The sequence below is a fragment of the Hoplias malabaricus genome, chromosome X2 (assembly GCF_029633855.1).
Source record: "Hoplias malabaricus isolate fHopMal1 chromosome X2, fHopMal1.hap1, whole genome shotgun sequence".
NCBI lineage: Eukaryota > Metazoa > Chordata > Actinopteri > Characiformes > Erythrinidae > Hoplias > Hoplias malabaricus.
Window position 1 is genome coordinate 11,448,846 of NC_089819.1, and position 27,200 is coordinate 11,476,045.

The 27,200-nt window shown below is 38.8% G+C and overlaps 2 protein-coding genes across 7 annotated transcripts in view; one reads left to right on the forward strand and one right to left on the reverse strand.

Annotated features, from left to right (window-relative positions):
• The window catches only part of LOC136676195 (serine/arginine repetitive matrix protein 4-like), an 89,642-nt gene that overhangs the window by 26,694 nt on the left and 35,748 nt on the right, over positions 1–27,200 (forward strand). The gene's annotated exons all lie outside the window — the stretch shown is intronic.
• Positions 1,883–8,740, reverse strand: LOC136676194 (sterile alpha motif domain-containing protein 3-like). Of its 6 annotated transcripts, none has more exons than XM_066653033.1 (10): positions 8,495–8,740; positions 7,739–7,829; positions 4,682–4,811; positions 4,339–4,521; positions 4,127–4,214; positions 3,863–4,030; positions 3,550–3,765; positions 3,299–3,464; positions 2,724–2,803; positions 1,883–2,638 (listed from the first exon to the last, which is right to left on the reverse strand). In XM_066653033.1, exons 2-10 carry the CDS (start codon positions 7,824–7,826, stop codon positions 2,342–2,344), a joined length of 1,416 nt encoding a protein of 471 aa, XP_066509130.1. In that variant the 5' UTR covers positions 7,827–7,829; positions 8,495–8,740; the 3' UTR covers positions 1,883–2,341. The 6 variants fall into 6 exon arrangements, with proteins under 6 accessions (XP_066509130.1, XP_066509132.1, XP_066509131.1 ...); XM_066653035.1 differs by having other exon boundaries at positions 5,273–7,829; XM_066653036.1 differs by having other exon boundaries at positions 2,454–2,660.

Below are 27,200 nucleotides of genomic sequence, written 5' to 3' on the forward strand. Positions count from 1 at the left end.
CTACATTTAAGAACACCATTAAAAAATGTAAATACATACTTTAGATCTTTAGAAAATGAAAATGCCTGGTTTTGGTAGAAAACATAAAAAAATTAATGATGAAAGATTAATATGTTCCAGAATTAAACAAAGAGAATAGAATGGAGAAGTCATGAAAAAGTTATTGATCTGAATTATAACACATATATTGTGAACATACAGGGGTGGTTTCCCAGATTAAGCGTAGTCCTGGATTATATCCTCATTTCAATGGAAAATCACTATAAAAATACTGCGTAGTCCAGGATCCCTTTCTGGGGAAACCACCCCATAGAGTTGTGCGTTCTCAATTTTACTTGAATGCTGCTAAACATCAGTTTCTTAGGGTTAAAAAAAATAAATAAATGAGTCAATTAATGTATTCAGTGACAATGTTAGTCACTTGACCCCAATTGGTTGAGCATGCCTTTCACCACAATACTGAAGGTAGGAGGACTTACACATTTCTGGCAAACCATCTCAAGGAAGGAAACTCATTGCCTGCAAAAGATACAACCAAGTTTTAATCCTTTATTTCTAAATATCATTTTTCCATAGACTTTTGAGCCTGTGAAATTTGATGGACGATAGAAATGGCAATTCAAATGAATATTTTTTGTTAAACCCCTTGAATTAAAGCTGAAAGCCTATATACATCTACCACAGCTTCTCCACTTCATGATTTTTCAGCTCTCTGTAGTGGAGAATGTTCCATGCCCAGATTTTTCTGCAGGTTTCATAAAAACAAGACGACGTTCAGCTTCATCGCCTTTTTCCGTTTTTAGACGTAAGCAATTTAAATGTAATAAGCTGTATTTGCATTTGCTGGCCTTATCTGACTGTAAATATTTCAACTCTCTCTCTCTCTTAGACACACACACACGCGCCTACATAAACACACAGTCTCTCTCTCTCTTTCTCTTTCTGTCTCCATCTCACTCTCACAACTACCCATACTCTCTCTCTCTCTCCTTCTCTCTCTCTCTCTTTTTAACACACACACACACACACATACACACACGCACTCTCACTCCTCTCATACACTCTTAGCAAAAAGGGTTCTGTATAGTACCAAAAAAGGGTTCTTTGGCTTGTAATAATAGTGGAACCCTTTTTGGTGCTATATAGAACCCTTTTCATAGGGTTCTATATAGAACCCTATGAAAAGGGTTCTATATAGAACCCTATGAAAGGGTTCTTTTCAAGGGTTCTATATAGAACCGTTAATGATACTATAAAGAACCATGTTTCCATGACTTTTTTAATTTAATTGCAAATTCTTTAAAATGTACAAACTTAATATTTTACTGCATAGATCACTTCATGAAATAACAGGAGACCATATACTAGTAAATATTTTTATTTATTGAGTTAATTCATAATAAACAATTTAATTTCATTCAATACATCAAAATGGCATTTGTCAATTCACAATACTAAAATGTATTGTCATGTTGAAGCAAAGACTCCTCCAACATGTATACACACACATTCACACCGGCCATATCATTATGTACATCTAGCATGTATCGAGACTCATTTTCCATTTTATCAGCTCTATTTACTATAGAGGAGCACTTTGTAGTTCTATAATCACAGACTGTAGTCCGTCTTTTTCTCTGAAAAATTTCAAACTCAGCACTGCAGTGACATGGTGATTATGTCACAAGACACAGCGGTGCTGCTGGAGATTTCAAAGCCCTCAGTGTCACTGCTGGACTGCGAATGGTCCACCAACCAAAAGCATCCTTGTACCAGTGCAACACACACTAACACACCACCACCACATCATTGTCACTGCAGCGCTGAGAATGATCCACCACCCAAATCATGCCTACCCTGTGGGTGTAATATGTGAGTCCTGACCATGGACAAACAAGGTGAATGGGAGATAAAGTATGCAGAGAAACAGATGGACCATTGTCTGTAACTGTATAACTACAACGTGATATAATGTAGAAGTACCTAATGAAGTGGTCAGTGAGTACATTGAAGACCGTTGAAGTATAACAGGAATATATACATTCTTTATATATTTTAAATTCAAATACTTACAAGAATGACTTAAAATTTTAAATTTACAATTAAAGCACCCAAACTTACTAAACACTGAAACTTGTGATTTGTCCAAACAATCCTAATAATATCTGTGGGGGGAAAAACTGCAGGACTTACATTACATATGACACAGAAATGCAGAAAAAACCTGAACTACACTGGATGATATACTAAAGTTTGCAAAATATTGAATCTTATTTCACATTCAATAAACATGTTCAACTGTGAGAAGCTCAAGTAAATATCTGAAAAACAAATGTAAAGTCTACTCACAGAGAGAATTGAATACTCGCTTCAGCGTAATTGGAAGGAATCTTTCCTCCTTCATTTTAAATACAAATGCTTCAAGGAATGTAAGAGTTTTTTTAAGTCCTTTAGGGTACTCCACCCCAAACACAAAGTAAGTGCTGAAGAGTACACCAAGGGCAAGCGAGACATCTGTGCAGTCGTCCACCATGATCTCCTTGTCCATGGTGACTTTCACCAAACTGTACTGCAAGGGAACTCCCTCCTTACAGCCACTTAAAATAATCTGTGGTGTGACGATATCTAATGTGTCTGACTAGACAGAAACAGAAAATGACCTGGTCACATTAAATAAACAAACATATCCAAATGTTACATTTGACTTTTTAAAAGAAGCTTACTTCCTCAGCTGTGAAGAGAAGTGAGGAATCCTCACTGAACAGAGACGGAAGGCACAGGATGGCTGCCTCTAACTGCAGACCTATAATCAATTAAAAATATTTTAAATCAAGGAGTGCCACTCCCAAGTCATTTTCAAGACACAAAAGCTTGAACTCATTGCACAAAGTTTTGGAAGGGAAGGGCAAAATTTCTCCAAATAGACTTTAAATTCCTCATTGGTCTTTTAGCTTCAGTTTTCCCATGCATCTTTTTCAAGTGAGCATAAAAAAAACCTAACGTTTGCAGATCCCACTGTAGCTACATGACTTACTACATGTTTGATGGCATAATATGTCATTTCAATAGTTGTCATGATCTACTGGTTAATCAATGGGAATATTTGGCAAAATCACATAAATATTGCAGGTAATGGTATAATGTTTTTGCCACCATCATGGCACTAGCCTTGCGCCCAATGATTCAGAGTAGGCCTGAACTGGATAAGCGGTTAGAGACAATGAATGAATGAATGAATGAATGAATGAACGAATGAACGGTTGTACTATTTAAAACAAGGAAGTTCGGATGTTCTCACCTTTTTTTACAGGACCTTCTTGGCAGTCCTCAATGGTCTCCAGACATCTCTTAATCACTGCAGTGCGAGATGCTCGCAGTAAAATCATGGGGGCCATTTTGCTCAGCACTGTAGTGACTTGCTTGTCTATGTCAATGTGTTGGAGATCTTTCATTTCCAAAAGCAGCTGTTGGTGTTCAATATCCAAGTTATTAATGTTACCATGTAAAAAAACGTGTTAATTGCAAGACTAACAAATACATAAAACATACAATTTCAGGCAACTTAAGGCAAGGGAATTCCATTAAAATCTCTCTTGTAGAATGGGAGGAGATATATGTTCTTCTGTATCCTCTTGTCTTTGTCATCTGCTCTTGTAGAAACAGCATATCTGGTCGGACCTTCTTTACCTCCTCAGCCATTGTCTTGACAATTTCGGTTATGTTTCTCTCCTCCATACACACTTCAGTTGCAACAGCACCATTAACCTATATGAATTCACACAACCAACTTGAACTTACACAAGAGACAATAAGTGACATGTGAATATAGCCATGTACAAAGTGAACGTTCTTTTGTACGTACAGCAAGTCTTCTCCCTGCTTTAAATTGTAATTGGACAACCTCAGATGTACGCTTTCTGCCAGAACCTGGAATTGCAAACTTTGTTCTCATCCTGAGAACTTCATCATCGCTGATCAGCGGGCGTCTCTCCTTTTTGAACTTGTTCTTTAAGGACTCGTGCAGAGCATCCTAACAGAAAAACATGGCAAACACATGGCTCTCATAAATCAATTTACACTGAAAACATAAGTGAGTAAATACATTTTGAAAATATTAACTACTTACAAAACCTGATCCAAAGTTCTCTCTCAGGCATGGGTATATGGTTATGAGTGAAGACAACAACTGAACATACTGGTTGTGTGAAGGGTACCTTGGATAAGATTAAGCGAATAATTAAAATATTACAGCATTTTTAATGTTTGATCTGACATGAATGAAAATACTAACAAATACTCCTTTTGTATGGATAAAGACAAGTACCAGAATACACTTACAGTGTTTTACTAGACAGCTGGTCAAATAGAGCCTGCAATAGAAGAGTCCTTATTTTTGACTTCTTTGAGCTTTTGAGTTCAGGGTCTCTCCGTTCCAGCGCAGCCAACAACAATGGGGGGAAGGCAAAATGAGATGAACCCTGTGTTTTTGAGCCACATCCGTGTGTATACTCAATCAAAGATCTATGATGCAAATGAGACAAAATGATAATTATTCTGTTTTTCTGAGGTTGCCGACTTGTAAGCAAACAATGAGAACTGAATTATATTTAGAATGGACAAATGTATGTTGCCACTTTACAATGTACAGTACATCTGAGATGTACTTTTCATAAGTACTTACTTGTGGGATTCACCTGCTTTCAATTTATCCAGAAGAGAAATAAACATGACCTGCTTCTTTATTATGGGTATCAGTCTCTCTGCCATTCGCTCTGTGAAAACCCCTAAAGTTGCTCCATCGATCTCATGCTCTAAGGGAAAATAAGAACACATTTTTTCAAGAAAAAAAAAAACAAAAAAACATGGATTTCACAGTTTACTGTGGAAAAGTGTAACACAGAATACAAATAATGTCACCTAAGTAAAAGACTGTTAATTTGTTAATAGTGTGTAAAAATCTTTCATTTTGTTATTAACTACGCAATTTGAGGCATACTCAAATACAACAAAGTTTGACATATGTAAAAATACATAAAAATCATAATATTCTGTACTTAAACATTTAATCATGTAAATTTTTAAAAACAAATTCAACAGTGATTTGGCATATATTCTGGTAAAAGTGAATTACTAATTAACTATGCTAGTCCTACATCTCCACATGTTCTGGCTAGTTAACTTGGCCATGTATGCAAGAATAAATAACGCTATTCACTTTGACATTGTAAATTTCAGTGCATCATTTTGTAATTAGGATTAAGTTTTCTCTCACAGGACGATGAAGCAGGGTGATGTAAAGTTCGCCTTTCCCATCTGTGTAGCAGTCAAGCGGATGATAGTCTACTTCTTCACCAGGGTACAGAACCATCCAATGGGTAGTAGACTTCACACCATAGGCATGTAAATGTTCTGAATAGTGGGAACTTTGGTAAATCCTCCCACACAGTTTCCACTCACCATGGAACTTAATTATGTGAATCAGTTTAAAAAAAACTGGAATCTCCTCAGCATGTAAAAGATCAAGAATGTAGTAATCTCCAACTTTGTACTGGACTCTGTCATGTTCCAAGTGTTTTGTTTTCCAAACAGAGTCTGCGAAACTTGCAGTATCACTTACAAAAATTTCCCTCAGTTGAGAAGGGAGCACTCGCAAAGGTATTTCTGTTACACTGTGAGGGACTGCTTCTGAATTCCAACTGGTACTACATTGGGACTCCCAACACTGTCTCATTTGGTAGCGCTTTGCAAGAGTTTTTGCAATATTCTGGTAGTTGCTAACCACAGATGAAAGTCGTTTGAAATAGAGGTGCTTTGACTCATACCTAAGACACCAGTGTGCCCTTAGAGGTCCAAAATTCTCTATCAAGCGTGGGTAGTGAACCAAGTAATGGATCTTTGGTATGAAATCATCTGGAAACAATCTTTGAAAACTTGTCAGAAATTCTGTTATTAAAGCTGTCAGAGGACTTAGCCAACTTGTTTTAATGACAGGTGCAAGAAGGATGTCACACACTGATCGCAACAACAGATAGAGATCCCAGTATGAATTCCGTTTAGGAACAAAGTCTCCAATTAGGAAGGGTAGAAGACGAAACAATACAAATTTTTCAACAGCTTTTCCTTGAATTCCACTTCCCTGCAGGATTGTCTGTCTCAACAACACCGGCCTGTGTGTAACATCATTTTGTCCAAAAGGGAACTCCTGGAGTCGTTCATTCAACTGCTGAATTGTGATAAGTTTATCACTGTTCAGATTCTTTAAGACTAACCTTGTAACATGTGGAATTACACCCTCTAATACATCATGCATAAGATCTGGTGGAAAAGATTCGGTCACCTCAAAATGAGGAATTTTTTCAAATGGACAATGCTCAGCAACACCATAGAGAGATTTTGAATTTTGTACTCCTAAATGGCCTCTGTGGTCATCAGGGGTCCGAAGGGAGCAGGATGACTCATCAGTTGAATCACACATGTTGTCATGATGGCACATACAGAATCGACAAATGAAGCCATGACTAAAACATGCACTGAAACCAGCTAGGGAATGGGCAGATAGGTTGTCAGCTGAAATTGAAAAAAGTGCTCCTTTCAGGACATGAGTTTGGCCCTCAACACTGACTGATATTCCTTTGTTTTGTAGCTCTATGAGATCACGGATGAGCGGCTGAAGAATAGGCTCATAACCATACTTTTGTAATAACTTGTTTCGAACTAAAACAGAAACATGTATGTTCTGAAGTTGTGAACGGTACTTTAGTGGTAGATTTCCAACAACAAAATAGAAACAGGCTATCTTGTGAATCAATTTTTTGGAGCCAAGGCTATTCAAAATTTCAAACTCATCTGTGTACAACTGCAATTTTAACAATTTGTCTGACTTTCTGCAACAAAGAAGCACATGCTTCTTCTTAGAAAAAGACCCATCAGTGAAATCTGTTAATGTATCGCCATCAGAAACTCTCTCCTTTTGTACAAACAAGAACACTTCCTTCCTCTTTAAAATATGACAAAGAACTTCCAAAATAGGTATGTACTGAAAAGTGTCTTTTTTCCCTCTCTGGTCAGTTCCAAGTATATACTCAACAGGTTGAACCAATCCAAATTCTTTTATGCAGTACCGTTCAAACTGATAGTCTGAAGTTACATGCTCAAAGCACTTTCCAAATAGATTGTCTTCAATTAGTGCTTTAAGATCTGAAAGGCTATCAAGCTCTGTATGTGCATCTTGAAGGCAAGTCTTTAGCAGAGCTCGATACTGTTCATTGAACAGCTCAATTAAACTTTTTACCTCCTGTGAAATACTATGAGTAACAGTCTTAGAAACAATGTGTTTTTCCTGTAGCTTTAAACAAAACAGGCCAAAGTGTTTCTGAACATTTTCTGTAAAATGGCTTAACTTTTCAGAGAGCAATTCTGTATGGACAATTTCATCATAATCACTGTCTTCGTCACCACCTTCGTCTTCATTAACATACGGCAGCTTGCACTCTTTGTCCAAGTTCTCTTTGATTGAGTTATGTTTACGGAAAATATGAACCTTAAAAGAACTTATTTTCTTGTAAACATTAGGACAACCATTGTCAAGTCCACATTTGACAGAGAAGTTAGGTTCACTTTCATGAAAATACTGCAAATGCCTCAAATATTTTGATAATGAATGTTTCTTAACAGAGCAGTTGGGGCAATAGTACATGGAGCAGGACAGTCCTTTAGGATCTTGTTTGGTGGATCTCACCCATGAAAACATCAGAGAATTCACCCAAACTGTTTCTCTCTAGCCACTGGCATACTTCCGCAGGTGTCCAAGATGTATAGTCACTCATTGTCTATAAACAAAGAAAACACACAGGCATAACATTACTGTAATTTCCAATTTGTCTTTCATCAAAATCACTCAAATCTTGATTTTTGGTCATGTTCAGAGGTAGAACACTAGCTATAACATGCTATAAAAAACCTTTCCAGTGAAAGTTAATGTGGCTTGATGCACTTGATATTATAGCAAGTAAAATCATACTTTTAGTTTTTTTTTTTATCACAGTTGCACATTGTAAACACAACATCCTCACCAAGGAAAATACAAACTTGCCTAAGTAAGCATTCCTTTTAAACCATTCTTTCTAGCAAATAAAATATTCAGTGTTAAATGACATTTCGGCAGCTCCATATGAAATATTCATTCAGATAGTTGTCGCTAGCTACATTATTACTATTATTCTTGTCAAAGTTTACAAACAACTCCAACTGCAAAAATCTAGCTAGCTAAACTACATCTGAATATTAACAACGGCTAAAATAACGACCGCTAGCGAGTTAGCATTAAGCTAACAGTCTTCTAATGTCGAACTAAAAATTAAATAAATCGTTAGCTATTATTACATTGTCTGGCATCGCACCTAGTCAGTCTAACACGAAAGTTTTCCAGCTAAATGTAGCCGCGGGTTCTAAGCCTGGCGATAAATTACTTTGTGTTTACAGACTGTGGACTTACCTCAGAAAAGTGTGAAGGGTAGCGCGCTCGAGCTGCGGCGTTTGTTCACCGGCAGCCGCGCTGAACATGCGCATTCCCGCGCCCAGAGACAACGCCAAACTGGTCCCGCAGCGAACTGAACTTCGCACCGAGAGAGAGACTCATGTCTAGACCAGCATATCTAAGACGTTCAGTGTTATAACTTACTGTTCAGTCTCACAAAGCTGCAGCTGGCACAGATGGAAAATAAAGAACTATTTTGTGAAGCTTGCGAAGTATTTAATCAAGATAACTAGAAAAGCAATTTTAATTTTTTTTTCACAACGAAAACCAGGCAACCATGTTTTGCCATTTTCCTCAACGAATAAACACTAACCAAAAATTGAATGATAAATGACCCATTATTTCTGATTTTGAAAACAGAAAATCGCAAGGAAATAAAACATTTGAAGAGGAGTTGACTCCCAAAGAATCGATTCTTCCAACTTCTGAGAGTCGCTCGTATAAATTCTAGGCCAACGATTCATAGAGTTCCATCTCTTAGAGTCGACTCAGTCTCTATATGCAGAGCACTTTAAACTTTAATTGTAAATGTTAAATAAATGAAAAATGTATTTGAAGAAAAATGGCAATTTTTTCCATATTTCCTTATTTTTAGATGTTAACGTTTTAAATGTAATATCATTTTAAGCTTTTGTTTATTAAGGTTATTATTAAAATATAGCTAAAATATAGTAAAACTTTAAAATTACATCGCTAAAATTAGGCTATTTGTTATTAATGTTAATTGATTAATTCACATTTTAGTCAAAAGCCTTAAGCTAAATCAAAATCAGCTGCCAAAATTAACTGTAGAAATTGTTCCAAAATGTAAATAAAAAAAGACAACAATAATAAGCATAATAATAATAATAAAAATATTAATAATGAATAAAAACAACAACAACAATAATTTATATATTGTCTAGAATGTATTGGTTCGTTTTGTTACAGACTCATTACAGCTGCATAAATAATAATGACTTATTATTGTTATTATTATTATTGCAGCTTTAATGAGCCCATAGCAGTAAGAACCAATACATTTTGGACAACATGCATAAAGAAGTAAAATAAATTCAGGACAACACATAAAAACATATACTTGACCCCCAATGCCAGCATACTGTAGCATAATTACACAATAACACAAACAAAGAACCCTTTCCTGAGCTGCAAAGAACCATTTAGGTATTCAGAGAGTTCTTTGAGTATTCATGGTTCTATATAGAACCATTGCCTGTAGCAAAGAACCCATGAAGAACCCTTTTTTTAAGAGTGTACTTTTACACCCACCCACACACACACACTGACTCTCTCTCTTCCTCTCTCTCTCTATCACTCTTTCCATACCTCCCTCTCCCCACTCCTTCTCCCTCCAGCTTTCTCCCCATTACCTCAACTGAATTTATTTTCATTCTAGCTGCTGTTCATAACAAAGAACACCCTGAACTGTATGGCAAATGTCAAACATTAATACTGAAGAAAAAAGAGAGAAATTTACTAGAGTAAATAGCTGTGATTTGATGTGAGTGTGGTCTTGTTAGGAGCCCTGAAATAGCTGCCACTTATTGGTAAGGAACAGCAAATTGTAGCTTTTCTGCATAGCACGGCCTTGCATTAACATTAGTAGTCATGCACTGGGCTCAGATCTGTGTGCTTCTGGCAGATTTATCACTGTGCTCCTCTAAAAGCAGCAGGCTCAAAACTAATTGGCTCCCGTCTCTCAGACCCCGCTACATTTGTATCCCACTTTAAGAAGAAGAAGAAGAAGAAGGGAAAAAAAGATTTTCTCTTTCTCTCCCCAAAAATGGAGTTTAGAGAAGATGCTTGAGTCAAGTCTGACCATCTGCTCATCTTTGTGTGAAAGACGGAGCTGGTGGGTTTGGTCCAAAACCTCCCAGCTTTTCAATCAAAAGGCCCTTGCATCCACCTCACACACAAAGATACCACCCTCCCTTCCCCTCACCCTGGCTAAGCCCACCGCTGAATGGAGCTAAATCTGCTGCCTGATGCTCTAATGGCAGCCCTTACTCTTTCTTTGGAAATGCCACACTCCAATCAGAGGACCCCAGCTGACTTCTTTCATCTCATTTCCTACTCATATCACCCCACCCCAGCCCCACACACACATTCTTCGTTTTTGTGAGGTTTATCACATGAAGCTTTATTACTTACAAGTGTACAGTGACAGAACTTTTACATTTCGACCATTCCGACTAGAAGAAAATATGTGTTGCTCAAAAGTCACTCAGTCATTCTTCTTCTAAAGTTGCTCTAAAAAATATGAGACATGAGATACCTATAATCCAGATAAACATGTTTTTAGTTATTATAATTTCACCCGCAGGTAAACATTATTGTGAGTGCTATCATTGAAGCTGATCCCCTGTTCACATGTTAAAGCCATGTGATAAACAGTAAGTTCTCAACATAAGGCAGAGAAAGCATACATATAGGAAGGGGTAAAACACAATTTCCTTCTCATTTGCCACTTCCATTTAACAACAAGGCTGCACTGGGTAGTTTTGAAAGCCTGGGCGTGTTAGAAAAAAGCAAGAAAGAAATCATCGTAATATCACAGTTTTTCCTAGTTAACACTGAGGTTAAATGGGAAGACCAAGAAGCTGGTTTATACTTCTGCGAATATCCACATAATTGTTTCTGTGTTCTGATGTGGGCATCATTCACATTTCTTACATGAGTACCAGCCAACATACTTTAATATAACTTTAAGTATTTTATATGTTTTTTTTATATATATATGTGTGTGTGTGTGTGTGTGTGTGTGTGTGTGTGTGTGTGTGTGTGTGTGTGTATAGTATGAATGGATTTTCTTCTTGTGATGTAATTAAGAAAGTCAAGTAAATTGATCAGTGAGCTCCAAGTTTTAGCAACAAGTCGGCTGCCATGTCTATTTCCAGCCATGCTCTGTGTTGTGTTGGCACTCGGTTTAAGTCACTGTGTTCACAGTGCACTGACATTTCATTGAGGGCAGACAAAGTGTCATGTGGAGTTTGGGGTTTATCACATACAGCTACTCTAATTACGGCCCTTTTTTTTTGCTGTTGCCTCGCAACATCGAACACCTAACCTTGATTTTTGGGAACTAATTAGCATGGTCTTTAAGATGCATTTGTAATAAATATTATAATTTCAGAATCTGCAATGTCTTCTACAGCTTGTCCCTTTTTGGAGAGAAAAGGAGAATGATCTTACCAGGCATAATGAGAGCTAAAATAGATCTAAAGTGTCTCATTTTGAATATCAAAGGGACACTCATTAGCAACATTTACTTCCTCTTAGTGGTGCCTTTGGCATCAGTGCAGCCTTTTGTCCAACGTTCTTAGAGATATAGGCAAGAATGGATGAGAACGGAGGGTTTGGTTCCCAGCTGTCTGAACAACATGGCACGAAAATGTTAAGATGTGAGTAACTAAATGCATTATTTGTTTATTAATTAATCATAATATACAAAAGAAAATTACCAATAATCTGTGCATGATCCTGTTCCAAACTGAATTGTCTGAACCAAGCACTCTAAAGTTTCATGCCCTATATGATGCTAACTTCACAGAAGTGTGGACTTTGAGGAAGACCCCAGGGTTTAGGATGTCATTTGTGACTGGACTATTGTTTGTCTGCAGCCTATTGCTGTCCATTGTGGTATTGTTATAGTGCTCTGGATATTTTCCACCGTTTTTCAGACTCCCAGAATAGTACATAATGAATAAGGCATGGCCAAGTTTTTTTTCAGGCTAATTCCATTTCAATAAGCATCAGAAGTCCAGCAAAGCAGTTCCAGCCCCATGGTTTATTCCAATAATCCCTGGAACAAAAGTACACCCCATAATGTAACTATTGTTTCACTTAAAGCAGCAAGCTTTGGATTCCCCACGTTCAGATCCTTTGTTGTTGTCTCAGAAATGAAGCTGGAGCTGGACTTCTTCCTGACTTCCTTTTTCGAAGCGATTACGGAGCTGTCCTGATAGGAGCTGGCAAAATGAAATAAATTGGCTTGTAATGCACAGCAGGCTCTAAGGCTAATGGAATTTGAAGAGTGTGAGGGAATGAGGGAGCAGGAAAGAGATTGGTGTAGGTTTCCGTCCTCAGGCCTGACACAGATAGACAGAAAATACATAGTGGAAAACCTAGTTTTACCTGCAAAAACCTTTCTAGTATCCACCACAAAAGCTCATGTAGGCTACAGTCCTGTCAGAGCTGGACTGGTTTAACAGATGTATTGTAATTAATTGATTAATCCAGTATATATCTGCAGTATGTGTGCTGTTTCGAATTATTTATAACCAAAGCTGACAATCGATCCCTAATATGGTGCCCATGCCAAATACAATCATGAGTGCAACCTATGGATATTTATAGGTTGTTTGCAGATGACATCACCTCACTACATGAACTGCTGATGGAGGGCAGGAAGTGATTTTGTACGTAGTCATCTCTATGAGATTCTTTAATAAAGTTTGTGTTTGCATCGTTTACTGTCGCTCAAAATAATTTCAAATGACAAATCACAAGGAACACCCTGATAGCAAGGAGTGTTGGCCCACTGAGGGCAAAGTTGGAGGTCCACTAGCATTTTTTGGCGGGCCGCTGGTGATTAAACAGAATTTTAGACAAAATGCCACATTTTAGCACTTTTCCATTCACAGGGCAATTTACATTTTCTTTCTTCATTAGGTTCTTTTGTTATCCTTTATAAATAAGATTAGTCAATAATTTTAATCCAGCACAGTGTCAACATTTTTAGCATAATCAATTTATATCAGACTTATACTCATTATTATATCTATCATAGTTGTTGGTAATATTTGTATTAGTTTGTTTTCCAGAATAAAAGTCTCTGTGAATTTAAAACCTGTTTGAGGAGATTATAAATGAGTTATATCCTGTACAGGACAGTAATCTGAGTGGTCCGATGGTGCACACAGCAGTGGTCTACAGTCAGTGGTGTGCCAGCCTTTTTATGCCAGTGGACAGATATACGCTCACTGTCTGGGATGTATAAAATGCTACCTCCGGGGGCTCCGGTTTCCTCCCAAAACACATGTTGGTAGGTGGATTGGCGACTCAGAAGTAGGTGTGAGTGAATGTGTGTGTGTTGCCCTGTGAAGGACTGGTGCCCCCTACAGGATGTATTCCTGCCTTGCGCGCAATAATTCCACGTAGGCTTCTGACCCATCGCGACCCTGAACTGAATAAGTGATTACAGACAATGAATGAATGAATGAAAGTATCAAATGCCAAAAGTTGTTGTTCATGAGGAAATGCTAGAATTTAACAGAAAAACATTGGTCAGGAGGAGACTGAGGCAGCTTCCTGTTTCTTATGTTTGACGCCATGTACCTGGCACAACAGTTAAGGTGGAATGGAGACCTAGCTTGAGCGTGCAATCTATGAGGAGGGAGATTTTGTTTTGCTCAGTTCTGTGGGTGCTGTTGTCCACTGCTGATGGACTTAAAACCTAACATTACCTTAAGTAAACAACCATAATTTTAAAGCAGAGAGGTGTTGTGCGCTGAATGTTGTTGCTCGGTTACACCACATGTCAATAAAAGAGAACCACAAGACCATCCATGATACTGAGATTAACCCAACTGCTAAAAACAAGTTGCATGTCTGAATCTTTTATTCAATTAATTTAACACTAGAAGCACGGAGAGCTGGTGTTTATTTGAGTGCTGTGACTGATTTTACTCTGAGCACAGTGTTGGTTTTGGTTTAGAAAGAAAGGATTTAGTCAGAATTGCTCCATGTGCTCCAGTCCCAGTGCACCAAATAAGAGCAATGATTCTAGTGTTACGGTGGAAGTGAAAATTCAAAATATGAAGCTGGTAAATAAGCTAATTTTGCAGTACCTTCAGCGGTAAAAACGGCGGCAGCTTGTTCACATTTTACCTCTATTCTGGGTTTTCTCTCCATCTGAAGCTGAGACATTTACTGTTTCCACAAACACATCACTGCAGCAGTCTGTGAACCTCACACACACACACACAGAAAATTGCATGTTTGTGTGCTTATTATCGCTGTGGCTGTAATCAATATCAAGGGATTCGCCTCGGTGGAAGGTCTAACATAAAGTAAACAAACATGGCCCTGTCCGTGCTGTCATGGAAAATAAGATGATGAGAATTAACCCCTTAATAATGGTGGTCTTGTTATGGGTCCCTTCAAACAACTAGAACCATCCATCCATCCAATATGGATTGCAGCAACTTGCATATTCTGTGTATATATTCCTACATGTGTTTGATATTGATCAACTATTGATCAACCCAGCCAAAAGCAGTGTTGGTGATATTACTCTAAAAAATATGGAAACAATTGGTTAATAACACTATGGTTAAACTGCTTTACAAAGATAATAATATATGCTTTTGTGTATCAATCAAATTCCACTGCCCACTTCCAACCTAATACGGCCAGTTCAAATTGGCTTTGATTGCATCAGCTACTCTTTGACCTGTAATGACTGGGCCATTGTAGCAGCTGCTTTCACGTTCTCTGGAAATTTAAGGCAGCAAATAGCACAGATTAAAATGACAGCCTGAACCACACACTCGGTGCCTGGATGGATGGCTTGTTGCTAAGACACCGCACATGGTGGCAGTGTTGATATGAACAGAGCAATGTCTGGCGTTCTCCCCGAACTAATTCCCTCATGACCCGGTCTTACCCTCACACACTTTAGCTGTGTTTTGTAACACATGTAATTACAATCTGCTGGGCCTGGCTCAAGTGTAGTTGGGATGAATTTTAATCTGAGAGAGAGAGAGAGAGAGAGAGGGAGAGAGAGAGAGAGAGAGAGAGAGAGAGAGAGAGAGAGAGAGAGAGAGCTTCTTTATTGTTGTCCTGGGGTTCAAGGCCTGCATGCAGTAGACAACTTACACTCTTACAAATAAAGGTGCTTCAAAGGGTTCTTTGAGCAGTGCCATAGAAGAACCATTTTAAGATGTGTGAATGTGAAGAATAAAAAATTATTTTGAAGTCGGAGTGGCAAAAATGGTTCTTAATGAAACCAAAAATGGTTCTTCTAAGGCATCGCTCAAAGAACCTTTTGTAACAGTTTGATTTTTGTGCTGGACGAAGGAGTAGAGAGACAGAGACAGAGAGAGAGAGACCGTGAGAATGTGTTGTTACTCTCTTAACAAAAATCATGTGCAAAAAAAGTTACCTTTAAATGAGAAGAAAACATGTGAAATATTCAGTGTACTTTAACGTAATAACTTTTTTTTTTTTTAATTGGGATTTGAAACTTTGACATAGTTGAGGTAGGTGTCTGGTGGCTTCAGCAGAGAATTTGAGGCTTAATTTTTTCTGGTTTTCATGGACAAATTATGAACATATTTTAACATTTTGAAAGGATTATCTCAGTCAAAAAATTATTATATTAATTAAATTAAGTCAAATGTTGACACAAATGTCACATATTTGTGGTTGGATTACAAAAGAAAAAAAAAATCTTAAAACTCTTTAAACAAAAATTAACCCCAAAAACATGACACCAATTGGCTCCATTTGGAGTGGTTCCCTTGAGCTTCATCATCAATCTAACTTCACTTATTCATCATCACACACACATGCAGACACTTCTGGACTTTTCCACTGGCAGGGCTCCCCTGCGAAATGGAGCCGGTGACGTCGCAAATCCCCATCTCTAACAGAATTCACTGGCTTTGAAATACACAACAACGATGGTGGTAAAGTTAAGCGCTGTTTACTCATGTATTTGTGTGTTTTAGTTTTTGGACCGAACACTGCTCCGTGCCCCAGTTCTCACAGATCAGTTTTGCTTGTTGCAGGTTCGGCTTTCACTACAAATATTTGTCAGCCATCGAGCTAAGGAGACATGGCTCTGGCCAATCTGCGCTCTGCAGGGTTTACGCTTCACCATTTAGTACCTACTCAGTACCGTTGGAACCTGGAGTGAGCTGGGACTGAAAATTTACCCGGTTCCAGGGAACATGCACCAGATTTGTCCAGTGGAAAAGCAAAAGAGCCGAGTCAAGTCGAATCGTGTAGGTTCCACGCAGTGGAAAAGTGCCATAACACATTTTCATTTTATATTGTGCAATGTTTTTTTTCATTGAATCCCATCATAATCCTGTGAACTTACAATGTACATTTGCTAAGGTTTTGTAAAATGGTTGCTACCTGTAATGCGGTTGGAGATGAATAGGGAAAAGAAAAGCAATGGGCAATTACTCTAGCCTTTCACTTATTTAGCTTTTGTGCCATGTAAAAGCCTGTCAAATCAGACCACATTGTACAAAGCCACAGGGTGTAAACAGCAGACATCAGGAAGCTAAGAGTACACTAAACATGTATTTTCCAACACAGCATTTTAACCATCATTACCTAACACCCATCTTAAGAACACCCAATTGCAATTTTTAGCATGTGCATTTATATTCTCTCAATGCTGATTAGCTATTCTCATGGTGTTGTTTTCTGTGAATAATGTTGTGGTGGTTGATTTTGAAGTCAGGGAGAAGGTGAAGAAGGTGTGTATGAAAGTGTGTGTGTGTACCCCAATTATCAGCTCCTTGGCTACCAGGGAAAGTCATTGCAGAGAAAGAAGCTAATTTGTTGTGTTTAAGGTGGAAGTGATCGGAGCGAGTGGAGGGTGCTTTGGAGTGATGGATAGCAGGATCACCAAGCAGTGCACTTGGCCATAATTACTCTTTGTGCTTGCTGTGATAAGGAAATTAATCAAGCCATTATGTTGCTCCATTTTATCATCAGGCTGCGATAATTGAACAAAACCAACCTCACTTGTCTTCCCAGTGACTGCAGCTCATGGTGTGCGAGCTGTCTTCCTCAACAAAAGCTAGTGTCGAGTGTTAGTAAAGAGGGACCACCTGTAGAAAAAAAGGTTTATTTTCTCATCCAGGTGTATTTTGTTCTGTAATTATCTTAAATCTTCCAGAGGTTTGCCTTCAGCATAATGAATTGCATGGCCTTCCTACCTATCCATCACAATTTTGTATGAATAAAAAGAAGCTACACTGACTAAAATGTAATTCAGTTTATAATTCATACCATTTAGCACAAAGAGTAAAGAGACCAAAGTTCAGTTGTATTTCCATCTTTTCATAATCCAAGTCCATTTTCAAAGTTCCTCTTCTTCAGTTCAATAAAATGTAATTTATAGAATGATTTTTAATAAAGCAGATTGGTTTAATAAAGCAGCTGTAGATCCCCAAGTGAGTGAGCTGAGTGCTCTCAGAGCACAGAAAAGAAACCGTCAGAGGTACCATTCATTCATTTATTCGTTATCTGTAACTGCTTATCCAGTTCAGGGTCACGGTGGGTCCAGAGCCTACCTGGAATCATTGGGCACAAGGCGGGAACACACCCTGGAGGGGGCGCCAGTCACAGTGCAACACACTCACATTCGCTCTTACACTCACACCTACGGACACTTTTGAGTCACCAGTCCACCTACCAACATGGGTTTTCGGACTGTGGGAGGAAACCAGAGCACGGGAGGAACCCAGAGGAAACCCACGCAGACACAGGAAGAACACACCAAACTCCTCACAGACAGTCACCCGGAGCGGGAATCGAACCCACAACCCCCAGGTCCATGGAGCTGTGTGACTGCGACACTACCTGCTGCGCCACTGTGCCGCCATATCAGAGGAACCAAGACTAAAAAAGAAAATGATAGCAATGAATGTTTTTCCCATATTTGGCCCATATCTGCAGCTGTCTTTTGGTCTGCCTCAGCTCCACTTCAGATACATCTTATATGGGCCAGACATCAGGTGTGTTGTGGATTAAATCTGGGCCAACATCTGGCTCACACAACACTTGTCAGTGCTGTAACTGAGTTCCAAACATGAGCAGTTTGAATGAAAAATTATGGCGTTAAAATGAATGTACAGTAGTCTGTAACTCCATCAGTTATCTGTGTGTTAAGAGTTGTGTTAATAAAGAAAGGCATGTGAAAAATGAACAGTTCTATTTAGAGTAAAAGCCCAGTCTCAGCTGTAGATTAGGGGCATGTAGGGGAAACAATCTGGTGCATGGAGATTGCTTTATGGAAGTATGCAGGAATACCAGATTTTAACAGCTTCTACACAGGTATGTATCTTTTCAGTGTTGTGTTGTATTTACACAGTTTAAGGATGGACAGAAACACTTGGGAATATTTTCCTTTTGTTGTTAAATTGTTGTTGTTTGTTTTTGTTTTGGATAATGCACTTTTAATTGAACTTGATACATTACCAATACATTACCTTGAAAATGTTAATTTCATCATATATTAGTGTATTAGGCCATTGAAATTCTGAATCAAAACATGGGGTATTTATTTAAATGTATTTCTGGATGTGATTCTGAGTTGATGCCCTGTGTGTACAGGGAAGTGAGTTGGTGTTTTCTTGCCTATCGAAGTATGTGCAGGAGGCAGGATGGGGGAGGATCAGAGGTTAGGAATAAAGCTGTTAAATCTGTCTGAATTGGCCTTAAATCCTTCATGTCCTCTCGTATCGTTCGGCCGAGTCTTCATGCAGAGAGCCAAATAGGATGGCCAATTCCGGACCTGGCTGCACCAGCCAGAGGAGATTTACTCATATCTCTCTCTCTCTCTCTCTCTCTCTCTTCTCTCTCTCTCTCTCTCTCTCTCTCTCTCTCTCTCTCTCTCTCTCTCTCTCTCTCTCTCTCTCTCTCTCTCTCTTGCTCTCCCCCTCTCTCCTGAAGGAGACACCAGAAATCAATTACCTTCCCTCATTCGTTTGGGATTTAGCAAGACCCATTGTCTCTGCCATATAATGAGGTTTGGTGCTGTGATTTTTATTCCTCCCTCAAGATGACATGCATGTTATTTTCTTTATGGAGGCAGCAGGAAGCTCTCTCTCTCACACACACAAACACGTACACTCTGTCACATACACACATATTTAGTTTTTGGCAGCAGGTAGTGTCGCAGTCACACAGCTCCAGGAACCTGGAGGTTGTGGGTTCGACTCCCGCTCCGGGTGACTGTCTGTGAGGAGTTGGTGTGTTCTCCCTGTGTCCGCGTGGGTTTCCTCCGCGTGTTCCGGTTTCCTCCCACAGTCCAAAAACACACGTTGGTAGGTGGGTTGACAACTCAAAAGTACCATAGGTGTGAGTGAGTGTGTGTGTGTGTGTGTGTGTGTGTGTGTGTGTGTGTGTGTGTGTGTGTGTGTGTGGCCACTGTGAAGGACTGGTGCCCCCTCCAGGTTGTATTCCTGCCTTGTGCCCAGTGATTCCAGGAAGGCTCTGGACCCTGAACTGGGTAAGCGGTTACAGACAATGAATGATTGAATGAATTAGTATATAAAACAGGAGTGATTGGCTGGTGAAACAATAATGAAGGGTTCAAAGGAGCTACAACAAAGGTACTATGTGTATTTTATGTGTATTCACTTTCTCCTGCTTAAGGAATTATGGCCTACTTTTTACTGAGTTTTTAGAATCTTTATCATTTCTTTTTTGCCAAGCATCTTAATAGTGTCTAATATTTTCATTCAGTCCTTTGTCATTCACAAATGTCACCTCCCATAAACCTGTAAACACATGTAGACCAATATTAGCACACTACCTCCCTAGTGTTTCACAGATAGCTGTGCAATCACATAGGTAAACTTGGCCAGGTCCGTGCAAAGGAATCACTTGATTCAACCATTTGATTCAAATATGTTTAAACTTAGTTTTTGTACAATGGAGTCTGTAATTTTAATTTAGTCTTTTTTTTCATTAAACATTAAAAATCTCTCTCTCTCTCTCTAGACTGGTCTCACAGAATAATTAGACAATTAGAGAAAGTTTTTGGGTTGGCCTGAGTTCACACAGGTATTTGCTTGGACATGTGGGACATCTAAACAGTCTTTTAGAACAGAGATCCACATTCAGAATTCACTGTAGGATGTTTCCGCTGTCACAGCAGGTAAGGCCATAAAAGTGGAAATGTGCTTTGGAGCAGACGGCCCATTATCTCTCTGTGAAAACAGAATTAGAGTTGAACTTTTTCTGGACTCACCTGGGAGCAGTTTCGCTTTCACTCTTCTAATAGTGGAAATGAAGGTAATACCAGAAGAAGCTGGTAGAATGAACGTTCCTACTTTACTTCAACAGAGCAAATGGCCAAAATGTGTGTGAGCTGCCATGGGGCTTTCTCTTCGCATCTGCTGTTGTTTTAAGAGTTATAAGTGTTTGAAAGAGTGTCTGCCTGACAGAGGGAGAGAGAGAGAGAGAGAGAGAGACGGCTCAGTAATTATCACCAAGTCCTCCACTCTGTTTCTCTGTTTATTCTTTATCAGTTTCTGACCCATTTGTGAAGTGGTGATGAGTGTTGACTCACACTTAAACATGCACACTAGTAGAAAACACAAAGCAAAAAGCACTCATCTGATAGTGATTACGCATTCATATGTATTCACTGAGCCATTTCTACTGAGTTTTAATGTTTTAATGGATCAACCCTGTGATTCTGTGATTCATGTCTGTAGTTAACCTGTAGTTAATCTGTAGTTATGTTTATTTAATAAACATAAATGCCTATTAATTTTTTCCAAGTAATTTTGGATCAGACCCTGAATTGGATAAGTGGTGACAGACAATAAATAAATAAATAAATAAATAAATAAAACACCGAATGATCACTTGATAAGAAATGCCCACCTTGTATCTATACTCAATGTCCATTTATCAGTTCCACTTTGTATGAGTTGATCAGACCACAGCACTGCTGCTGTAGACACAGATGATGTCCTCTCTTCTCCAGACCTGAACCTATAAATGATAAACTCTTCAGAACTATTTAGTATTGAATGAAATGGTGTAACTTTTTAATCATTACAGTATAGGTTTAGAGGTCCAGGAAACTCACAGACCAATCACTTGTGTTGTAAATATCACAAATGACACTACTGAGCCAATCAGATCTGTGCATTATGATGAGCGCTGAGACTCGATTGAGAGAAACACAGAGCAGGGCTACAAACACCACTGTCCTGGGGCCAGTAAGAATAGCAGACGGGATGAGAAAAAAGCTCTTTTAGAACACTTTTGGGATGACAGATTTGTGTGTGGTAAACACGTTATAATGGACATGGAGTCTGTTTATAGATAAAGTCTTTCACTTTAGCAAAAAACAACCAGCTTGCTGATTACAATTCCGCTTGCTGGCTACAGCTAAAGTCGCATCCTTCAGCCAAAATAGGTCATCAGTATTGATGACAATATTGAGAAGCAATTGGGGAAAAGCAGTAAAGTCACCTGTGACTATAAGACATCAGGCCCATTATTTTAATATGCACATTAAAAAAAATACTTACTTAAAATAAGATTGTTTTTTCCAGTTTTTCCAAACTAATAAATATTGTTGAAAATATATTTGATTATTATAAGGCTCCTTCAGTATAAAGTATATGGCACAGATACAAGTTAGAGATTATGATCATCCAGACCTTGGCTTGAGGAAATGTTCTTTAACTGGGCCTTATTAAACTTTAATTAAATACCTGGCTTAGAATATGCAGTAGCGATATAAATTCATTCATTGTCTGTAACCGCTTCCAGTTCAGAGCCTATCTGGAATCATTGGGCGCAAGGCGGGAATACACCCCGGAGGGGGCGCCAGCCCTTCACAGTGCAACACACACACTCACACATTCAGTCACACCTACGGACACTTTTTTTGAGTCACCAATCCACGTGTGTTTTTGGACTGTGGGAGGAAACTGGAGCACCTGGAGGAAACCCACACGGACACGGGGAGAACACACCAACTCCTCACAGACAGTCACCCGGAGCGGGACTCGAACCCACAACCTCCAGGTCCCTGAATATGTGGGACTGCGACACTACCTGCTGCGCCACCATGCCACTCCCTGCGATATAAATAGCTCATATATAAGAACCAAGGTATCCTCATTATAACTGGGTAATGGGGCCAATCCGTCCACCACAGTCAGTGACTGGAGATGAAATACAAACCCAGGATCCCAGGACCCTGCAGCTGGGAAGAGCACAGAACAACATAATAGTGCATGTGCTATGAAAAGTGCTCGTATATTCTAACATGAGTGTTTGTATATTGTGAGCACTGTTGGTTTGAGATGAATACGGATGATCTGCTTTTTGCTTCCTTTTCTGGTCTTGTCATGGCTAAATATACTAAACCCAACATTGCTGAAAACAGCATTATTTTATCAAACCAAAAAAATCTGCTCTAACCTTAATGTTACACAAACAAACTCATCATCATTCCACTTTTAATAGCTGGTGCCCAGGAGAGCATAATCAGTATCCATCTTTAATTAACACACTCAGTCATCTCCTTTCCTCTTCATTATCTCTCTTGCACTCATTTTTTATGATAACGATTATCAATTGTTCAGCTGTGAATATGACAGGGCTAATAGTGCTGGATGGTCTTCCGAACCACAGGGGGGATGAGGGGCTCGTAAATCAAGGGTTACTGTGGTGTGTCTGTGTGTCTGTGTGTGTATGTGTGTAATGTAGCACCTTGTTTAATGTGTGTTGTCCTCTGGCAGCCTTGTCCAGCTTTAATTTGGCCACTGTACATGGTCGTTTTGTTTGTCTCATTATGGAAACTAATGCTTTGAATTGGGCCTTCAGCCTGTAGTGGAAGTCTGCTATTCTCTACTAAACAACGTCTGTTAATATTAAATACAGCACATTTTGGAGGATAAAGGTTATGTCCTGGGTGAATAAAGTAATTATATGCCATTATGATAGATGTGGCTGGTAAATCATTCAAGCTACAGTCCTTTGCCCTTTATTAGAAATGCTTATCTTGTATTTACTGGCCACTTTATTAGAAACACCTACAGAGTACTTACATTGAGTGGCCACTTTAATAGACACCCTTGTCCATCCTTGTACTTCCAGTGGCCACTTTAATAGAAAAAAATATATAATATATTTCACTCACACAAAACGTTATTAGAAACCTAAATATGTTGTTGATTTATTTATTCATTGTTACACTTATATAGCGCTTTTCTAGATACCCAAGGATGCTTTACAATCCATACACACTGGTGAGAAGTGACATCCAAACGTGCACAGCATACTCTCAACCAGGAACTACTGTCCACCTGGAGGACTGCATCGGGCACTAGGGTTTCACTCAGGACAGAGCGCCAATCCATATCTGGGCACACACACATTCACTTGCACCAGGACAGTTATTACAGAAGCCAATTCACCTAATCTTCATGATTATGGACTGTGTGAGGAAACCGGAGGAAACCCATGCAGACACGGGGAGAACATGGAAACTCCACCCAGATAGGACTTGAATCCAAAATCCCAGCGCTGGGAGGCAAATGTGCTAACCACCAAGCCACCGTGCCGGTCAAAGGATATTTTGGAATAAGACTGTTGTTGTTTTTGTTCCACTGTTGGCTGCCTCAGCAAGGGGTTGCCACAGTGAATCACCTGCCAACCATTTGCACAACAGATTTGGCTCAGGTTTTATGCTGGATGCCCTTCCTGATGCAACCCTGCCATTTCACATGGCACTAGGAACACATGAGCACAACTCCTGTGGCTGAGTAGCAGACATAGAGAGAACACACCAAGCACCACACAAACAGCAACACAAGGCGATCAAATCCAGTCCCCCCCATGCAACATAAACTCATGACCAATCAGACCACTGCAGAGCATAGAAAATAAAGATATATATATTTCTCTCGCTATATAAAATAATTCTAAGAAATTCTCTGAAATGGTTTTATGGAGAGAGCTCTATATATAACTTAGTTTTTAGTGTTCCTAGTTTCATCCTCAAGCTTTGTCTTAAGCCTCAGTTCTTCTTAATGCTTCTTGCTCATACTCTTAGGAAGTTTCTATTTTGAGCCTAGGTTCTTCTGAGTCTTTCTATCTCATCTTCTCTGTATTTTCTCATTCTCATGAAGGGTGTTTTTTTCCCTCTGCCACTTCTACCGGAGCTGCTTTATGAACATGTGCATTATGAAAATGGCCATGCAAACAAAATTGACTTGAACATCACAAACTGTGAAGAAAAACAAGGACAAGCTGAGGAAGGTTGTGGCTATAAGAAGCAGAAAATGGTATAAATAAATGAGTGTTGTTTGGAATTTGAATAGAACATGGACGGATGAAGAGGGAGATTCGATTTGTTTTAGCCATTTTATGGAGGATTTCATATTTGTGAACAATCTGTTCATATAAGCTGACAGTGTGTGTGTGTGTGTGTGTGTGTGTGTGTGTGTGTGGAATGTGTGATCAGCAGTTTAACAGCAGGTTGTGTAAGTGCGTGTGTGTGTGTGTGTGTGTCCATGCCATCTCGGATGTATGAAAACAGCTTGAAGCAGCATGTTATACTTTGCCAGTGGGGGATGGAAATTAAAAGCCCGTTCGTATATCAGTCTTTGTTTTGTCCCTGCGGAGGCTTTCACTACTGTCACCATCTCCCATGATGCCTTACCAAGTCGTTCTGCTGACTCCCTGCACTTATTGTATAAACAGTAAATAATTACACTGCACAGGAGGTAATTATTGCAGGAATGGAAAGATTCTGATTCTGTTTAACCTCCACCTCCCCCCCTTTAAAACTCCATAGGTGTTTTTTTTTCTCTCTGCCCAAAACATTGGAACTTTTAGCAACAGAAAACTGGAACTGTGTTTTTGTTTTTCCATTTATTGTCCGTACAGTGGTGAAACATTCAGCATTAGAAACACTGATAATGTACCTATATTGAGTGGCCACTTCATTAGAAATACTCACAAAGCATTGATCCAATGGGAGATTGTAAATTCAATCCCAGTTGATGCCCCAGCTAAGACCTGGAGCCGAAAACAGCACAATTGATTGTCTATTTACCCCATCACGCAGCACAATAGCAAAAAGCATAAGCATCTGTTGCTTAATATAACTGATCTGGGCTGTCAGCAATCTCCTCCAAATGTTGAGCTGAGCAGTAGCATTGTTTTAGCAGCAGTTTGAAAAGCAGAAATGGCTAGCTTTAACTTCCATGCACGATAGGACATGTTTTTCACACTTGCTGCTTAAGTTTGGCACTAACAGGTCTTTTATTGAAGGACTTCCTGGTGAAGTGAACGATAATGTAGACAACAACGGTATGTTGAATGTTTATTGAGTTTTTAAATAATTAATTATAAGCAAAGGCTAATTAGCATGCTAATGTTATTAGCATTTTTGTTAGTTTCACTTGTTTCTGTGTACTTATAAATAGTCTGGAGTCTGTAAGAACACGAGAACATGTTAGCTAATGTGCAAATTTTCACTCTCAAGAAAAACTTAAAAAAGAGTTCTTAAGTTAACATTGTAAATACAAAAAATATTTTTGGAAGTGTGTGTGCAATACAGAGCAGTGGAATGTTTCATATAAGCGAATAAATTATTCTATATCTAATTATGTTCTGCACTGCAATTTCCCAAAATGGTCAGTGTAATTTTGTCCTGTCCAACCTAGCAACAGTCGTTATGAAAGAATGTATTTGTGGAATGGTCATGGATAAGTCATTTAGATCAAAGAAGTGACACAGTCACAAGAGTAACATATTTACTGAGTTAATATAAGATTATAAATGGCATAATACTCCTACAGCCTAAGGGATCATTATCTGGACATTCTGTATTTGGGTTCCCAGTTTGTGGGTTTTTCCTGCTAACTGTTATACTATACTGAGGGCCTCCCTGTCCTGCTAGTGCCAAGATGATGATGAATCATGGTCCATTTTTACACTCATAAATTACCTCAGCAAGGCACTTTGTTCCTTATATTATCCCCTCATCTGACTGCATCTAAAAAAATATGTTCATTAAATGTCTGTTTTAGACATTCATTCATACATTCATTGTCTGTAACCACTTATCCAGTTCAGGGTTGTGGTTGTTATAGACATTATTCGGAAAATAACCTTTTGTCATTACTGTGATAGATGAATAACAATTGCAATCAAAAATGTCTAGCAGAATAAAAGCAGTTCATACAAAGGTAATTACCTTATTGTCTATTAGATTTATTGTTCAAGATGTCTGTATTGGTGTTTTCTAACATGTACCAAGAAAATACCTTTCCATTTCGCCCATTACTGTAGTGTAGCTGCCACAATATTTCAAGGTCCTGGGTCTAAAACTTGCCTCAGGTCACTGTCTTTAAGGAGTTTGGGGCATTCTTTCTGTGTCTGTGTGTATCCTCCAGATGCTCATGTGTTGCACCACAGTCCAAAGCTTATGTTGTTAGGTAGAATGACTGGGCAAAGTTGTCCATTGGTGTGAGTTTTTTTGTGATTTATTGAGTGTGCGTGATGCCCTGTGATGGATTGGCTTCTTGTCAAGGGTATGCTCCTTCCTTGCGTCAAATGGTTCTTGGTAAGCTCTGTACCCACAGCTTCCCTGATAAGTATGAAGTGGTTTCATATCAAAGAATGAAAGAAAGAATTGTGATTATGGCTCAAAAATATACAATAATATAACAAAAAATTATGCCCATTGGTTTGTCTGCATTTCTCTTGTAAGAACTGTCCAGGTGCTGAAAATTCTGAAAGTATCATTTAAATTTAAATGAATTTAAATATGTATTTGAATGAGAGGGCTACATTCTCATCATCAGGCAGCTGAATTTATCTTGCACTAACTACACATGTATGCATAACTAATATGCAGTGCGTGTATATA

Coding starts and splice junctions, on each gene's coding strand:
- LOC136676194 (XM_066653032.1), bottom strand. CDS start 7,750: ATGTTTTCATGGGTGAGATCCACCAAACAAGATCCTAAAGGACTGTCC.